Here is a 6,615-nt window from a genome sequence, read left to right on the forward strand (position 1 = left end):
AACTATTCTGACTACAGGTTTCACTCAGTTGCCATTATGGTAACCATGCTCACTTTATCTCTGGGTAAGTGCTGTCACTCAGCCTGTGACACTCTGTGATACTGTCATCCCCATTCAATCCCAGTACCCCATTTCTAAATGGTAATAGTGCCCATTGTCATTCCTGGCCTGCAGAGAAAGCTCTTGCAGAGATCTTCAAAGATGCTCTGGTGATCTTCTCAACCAAAGTGTTTCTCAAAGCCTTGATGAAGGCATTGTGTCCTCTGGATCCTCCAGGGTAAGAAAGGAGCTAGGTTCTGATGCTGAATTTTCTCTAAATAGTGACTTGATTTCCTTATTTGCAGTCCACACTGATAATTCTTAGTTTGGTGCTTGTCAGGTTCAGTTCTACCACAGACTTGGGCTACTGGAATAGGGATGGATGCTGTCACATGATGCCTCAGAGGAGAGGAGACCCAGGCCTGGAGTAGGGTTTCAGTCATTTTTGATTTTCAGTTATCTTTCCAGTTTTTGCTCCACATGTACTTTCTGTGGTTACTGATTTCCACAGCTTCTCTGGGAGGTCTATCTTCCTCAAAGCATATTTCCTTGAAAGGATTAAGGATACATTGTTTTCTGTTCTGCTTTGTTAAGTTAGTAAGCATCACACCATTTGCTTTTTGCCTTAAAATATTTTTAGATGTGTCTTTTATTCATACCTCTTGTCTTTTGGGTTTGCACAATTTGTTTTAAAAAATCCATTAATTGTCTATTCATTGTGATTTGGGGGATGCAGTGTTTGTTGTGAGTCTACCTTTTTTGGGGGGGTAGCTGCTGGGGGTGGACTCCAGGGCCTCATGCATCCTAGGCAGGTGTTCTAATTATTTTCTCTTCAGTGACTGAAATATAGTAAGCTCTTCAATAAATACTTGAGGACTAACTAAATTAATTGAGTTAGAAGTTTTTATAGTAATGAGAGGGTTAATGGCAGAAAAGTCATTATGGCTACATATACAAATATAACAACTTTAAAAAAGCACCTTTTAAATTAAACCTTTGCTTTAGTTTCATTTCTTTGTTTTGTTTGTTTTTATTCTTCAACATAGTCCAGGAAACTGTTTCATTTTAGTTTTTAAATTTTTATTTTTGGGGGGTAATGGGGATTGAACTTAAGGCCTCATGCTATACCACAGAGATATTCCCTCACCCCCCGAGGAAACTGTTTTTAACTGTGTACTACTGAAAGATGGTATATATTTTTTAAATGTGTTTTAACACAATTGGTCAAACACAACTTAAGGTGTTACATTAGACTTAAGATGTACATTTTTTCATTTATAACTTTTCTCAGGAGGTAGACTTATATTGAGGCTGACTTATGCAGTAAGCACAGTTTTATTTTTAATGATATATATGTTTTTGTGGTGATTATGATGAAAAGCCTTTCAACAACTTTAGTCCCTCCCCACTGATCCCTTTTTGGTTATAAAGTTTGAGAGCCACTGGTCAAACATGGGATCTTGTCCAGGAATGTTTGCATTTCACAGTGAATATGTGAGGATGGATAAAATGTAGTAGATGCAAAGAAATAAGCTATAAAATGAGAGGAAGTAGTAAAATTGATAAGCTGACCAAATAGATCAGTGTTTTCTTATTTATAAAAACAGTGCTGGACAAAAAAAGGGGGTTATAGATAGATACAGGTATGGTAGGGAGCCCATAATTTGGCTATAATGTTGGGTCTGAGATCTCTCAAGTGAGATACCCACCTTTCATATATCAAGAAATAAGTACATGAAATTTTGGCAATTACCTGTAAAAATCAATTACTTAATTCTATATCCATGTAATGAGCAAATTACAATTTTTATTACAATTTCTGTATATTTTTTCCCAATCTTTTAAGAGTTTATTGACGTCTAAAAGATTTAAAGATAGTTTTTTTTTAAGTAAAATGTTATTTCTCTAGGAAAGACCTACAGAAGGAAGAAAATTAGTTGGTGAGATAATAGATTAAGAAATCCCCTTACATAAAACTTGTGTATTGTAGAAATTGGTAAGAAGTTGCATGTTTGGGTTTGTTGGAATGAACCCAAATACTATGTGTATTTATAAAGCTCTTAAAAAATTAGTACTCTTAGGAGAACCATATAATACAATGTGTACTAGCAAGGGCATAACATTATTTTAAATTTTAAAAGAGTTAATAATGATGTTATAACTTTTATCTTTGGGGCAGTAATATTTTGAGATCCTTTTCACTTTATATATGAATGCCATGAAATTTCCATCATGGTTGACTCAAAGTAAAACAACAGAACAATGATATTTTCAAGGTATGAAAAAGAGCAAACTGATCCTACATGAGGTAAGAACTCAAATGTTATTTACAAAGCTCATTTCTCACTTTTCATGTTGTGGCCTTGTTTTCAGGCAGAAGAACTCCTGTGGAAGATGGAACCCTTTGTCCATTTTCCAGAATGTGTTTCCAAGCCCATCAGTGGAACCTGATACTGCTGTTCTGTGTTGAAATGCTTGAAGAACACACACATCTTTGCCTGCACCCTCTGTCTTCCTGAAACCATGGTCTTCTCAGCAGTGTTGACTGCGTCCCATACTGGGATATCCAACACAACATTTGTGGTCTATGAAAACTCCCACATGAATATCACGGCCCCTCCACTGTTCCAGCCTCCCACCGTTGGTCCACTGCTTAGATACAGTTTTGAAACCATGGCTCCCACTGGTTTCAGTTCCTTGACAGTGAATAGCACAGGTGTGCCCGCAACACCAGCTGTTTTCAAGAGTCTGAGCTTGCCTCTTCAGATCATCCTTTCTGCTATCATGATATTTATTCTGTCTGTGTCTTTTCTCGGGAACTTGGTTGTTTGCCTCATGGTTTACCAAAAAGCTGCCATGCGATCTGCAATTAATATCCTCCTTGCCAGCCTGGCTTTTGCAGACATGTTGCTTGCAGTACTGAACATGCCCTTTGCTCTGGTAACTATTCTTACTACCAGATGGATTTTTGGGAAATTCTTCTGTAGAGTTTCAGCTATGTTTTTCTGGTTGTTTGTGATAGAGGGAGTTGCCATCCTACTCATAATTAGCATTGATAGATTCCTTATTATAGTCCAGAGGCAGGATAAGCTAAATCCATATAGGGCTAAGGTTCTGATTGCAGTTTCTTGGGTAACTTCTTTTTGTGTAGCTTTTCCTTTGGCTGTAGGAAACCCTGACCTGCAGATACCTTCCCGAGCCCCCCAGTGTGTATTTGGGTACACAACCAATCCTGGTTACCAGGCCTATGTGATTTTGATTTCTCTCATTTCTTTCTTCATACCTTTCCTGGTGATACTGTATTCATTTATGGGCATACTCAACACCCTCCGGCACAATGCCTTGAGGATCCATAGCTACCCAGAAGGTATATGCCTAAGCCAGGCCAGCAAACTGGGTCTCATGAGTCTACAGAGACCCTTCCAGATGAGCATAGACATGGGCTTTAAAACACGTGCCTTCACCACCATTTTGATTCTTTTTGCTGTTTTCATTGTCTGCTGGGCTCCATTCACCACTTACAGCCTTGTGGCAACATTCAGTAAGCACTTTTACTATAAGCACAACTTTTTTGAGATAAGCACCTGGCTACTCTGGCTCTCCTACCTCAAGTCTGCATTGAACCCACTGATCTACTACTGGAGGATTAAGAAATTCCATGACGCCTGCCTGGACATGATGCCGAAGTCCTTCAAGTTTCTGCCACAGCTCCCTGGTCACACAAGGCGAAGGATACGTCCCAGTGCTGTCTATGTGTGTGGGGAACATCGGACGGTGGTGTGAATATTGGAGCTGTCTGTCATTTTGGGTGATGATTGTTCTTGACTTTGAACTTTGCTCACATGGCTTCTCCACTTAAACTTTGTTTTTTTATAGGTTGTGTGTGTGTGTGTGTGAGTGTGTGTGTGCAGTGTAAAGAAAGAATGGTGATTTGTTATAGTCCTGTTACCAAGGATACAAAATAGGAAAGTTAACATAAATGTTACCTTCAGGGTTCAAGAAAAATCCTTGATTTAGATTGGGGAGATTGTTTTGTTTTATTGACAGATTTTATTTTTGTGGCAGGAATCAGGATTGTGCTCTATTGAGCCTGCAGTTATCTTAAATTGTTAGTGTTTTGTTTGCTGCTAAGGAATGCTTAGTTGAATTTATCAATTCTTTTTTTTCTGGACAACACTGCTGCTTCTTGCCATTACATTGGAGCCAAAAACCCATACATCTCAGTTGATAAATATTTAGTTTTATTTTTAAAAATAACCCAAGGAGGTTAGTGACATTTTAAAAGTCATTACTATTTACTTTGGTGCACTTTAAGAAACAATGAACAGATTAATTCAGTCATATTTTTCAGAATTGTTTTTGTACATGACATGTTTGCTTCAGGAAATGTGCACTGTCATTTCTAGGAAGATGGTTTTTTAAAAAATGTTTTATCTGCATGTACAGTTTTGAAAGAGAGAACATAAAAATGTAGAAAATTTTCAAAGCACAATAGCAACTCTTTGGAGCAATAGGGAACAATTGAGGCAACAGAGCCCCTTGCAGATTCAAAGGGGAATGCACTTGGGGGGAGATGGCTGGTGCAGGCTGTGGTAATTCCTTTTACTCAAGGATTCTCACCAAGCTTACTAGGGAGTATTACCACATTTACGGGCACCTACTATTTGCCAGGCGCTGTGCATCATTTTATCCTCATGGCATTCTGTAAGGTAGATGTTATTTTTAACTTCTTACAGATGAAGAAAGCATGACTTGGACTATAATCCTGTGCAAGGTTAGTGGTAAAGCTGGGATCCAAACATCTGCTGAGATCCTGAGACTGTACTGTTTTGCTGTACCATACAGACACTTTATTCAACTTAAATGTTTCATAGTCATGAAGGAACTATGCATATCCTTTACATTTTTTTTAAAACCAAGATGTTTTCTTTAAAAATAGCTTCATTTTTTGAATTACCAAGAGAAATATGGAACAGAAAGTCTGGAAAGTAGAAAAGGAAACATAAAATCACTTACAGATCTTAAAAATCTAAAGATAAAAATAAATATGAAAATAAGTCAATAAGGTGACTTTTTGATATGTAAATAAATAACCAACAATTATTGAACAATTAAATACAGAAATATGTAGGCCTTGCCCTTGTGGGTTTGGAGGTTTCCAGTAGTCCAGCTGTATTAGTTCTAAATGTTCCATGCAAAACAGTTTTAATGCCCAGTGCTTTTCTCCTAAGCAGAGCTAGACTTTGTGAATGTACCCAGAGGTGTATCTACCACAAAGAAGGAAGATAAGTCCTTATCTGAGCCTAGAGCAGGTTTTAATAGGGAAGATCTGTGGGCTTCAAATTATTTTTCTCTTGCTGACTATCTGTCTCCTCAGGTGCATGCAGGGCCTTCGGTCACCTCCTGTTACCACTGGCATACTTTATAACAGCCAACTGGGATGGAACTACAGACTTAGGCCATAAGGGCTGAAAATGTGGCCTCCTGGCTATATCATGGGATAACTTGGTAATTTAACCATAGATTTATAACATCTTTTCAGAATTTTAGTGCTTCGTAAGCCATTGGGAAAAAAATCAGCCTGTTTCTTCAATTGTAAAACCAGAGTTGGATTAGGTGAATCTGTAAGGTCTTATCCAACTTCAATGTGCTTTTCCTTCATATGAGACTATAGCTATTTGAAGAGCCCAGCTGATGTCAGCATCACTTTTTGGTATCCAGTATTACTTCTTTACATTTTACTTCATTAGTTATTTCTTAAAAATGGATGTCTTAAAAGCTGGTGATTTGGCATCAGGAATTAGGATGTTGGGAAACTCTGCTCAGCAATTACAACGGTGTTGGAATTCACTGTCCAGTTAAAGAACTCTTTTGGAAGTCAAGTATATTATTCAGCATGTTGTGGGGTCATCTTCAGATGATAGTCACCTACCTCTTTAATTTCTAACTTATATTAACCACAGATAAAATTGTTTTTGTCCATGGGGTTCCTTAGGACATAAATACTGCAGTAGATACTAGTAGCATGTTGATGTGTATTTTACTTTCCATTGTCAGCATAAACTGGATTTCAAACAGATATCATTAGTAAAGATATTTGAGATTCAGCTTTCTCTCAGGAAAGTCGACATGATCTGTATTCATCTTACATATTGGTAGGTCTTGAGGTTTTGTAGATGGAGTTGACTGGGCTTTGTTTTTTCTTCTTGTTTGATGAGCAGGCTGTAAGTGCTTTTGTGCTGCTGAGTGGGCAGTGCCTCCCTTGCTGAGAGCTCAGGAGAGCCTGCTCAGATGCTCATTGTTCCTGAGAGAAGACTGTGAGGGGCCTTTGTAAGAATTCAGCAACAACAATGCCGTTCTCTTTACACTGGATAATCTTGATCAGATGACAGTTTACAAATCACTTTGAAAATATATTATGTATACATTTTGAAAGCTTTAAAAAAAAGTACTATGGTGCACCTTCAATAAATTTAGGTGCAAAATTGCTTGTTGCTTATTCCCCCATATTTTCTTGAGGGGAGGAAAACCACTACTACTTATCACTGCTGACTGACATAATCAGATATGATGCTG

General features: G+C 37.8%; 1 protein-coding gene across 1 annotated transcript; it reads left to right on the forward strand.

Annotated features, from left to right (window-relative positions):
• The first annotated feature begins 2,547 nt into the window (after positions 1-2,547).
• Gpr63 (G protein-coupled receptor 63) lies at positions 2,548-3,822 on the forward strand. The gene has a single exon (XM_027928367.2). The coding sequence runs from the start codon at positions 2,563-2,565 to the stop codon at positions 3,820-3,822; it is 1,260 nt and encodes a 419-aa protein (XP_027784168.1). The 5' UTR covers positions 2,548-2,562.
• Positions 3,823-6,615: the final 2,793 nt, after the last annotated feature.

The sequence above is a fragment of the Marmota flaviventris genome, chromosome 6, assembly GCF_047511675.1.
Source record: "Marmota flaviventris isolate mMarFla1 chromosome 6, mMarFla1.hap1, whole genome shotgun sequence".
Taxonomy (NCBI): domain Eukaryota; kingdom Metazoa; phylum Chordata; class Mammalia; order Rodentia; family Sciuridae; genus Marmota; species Marmota flaviventris.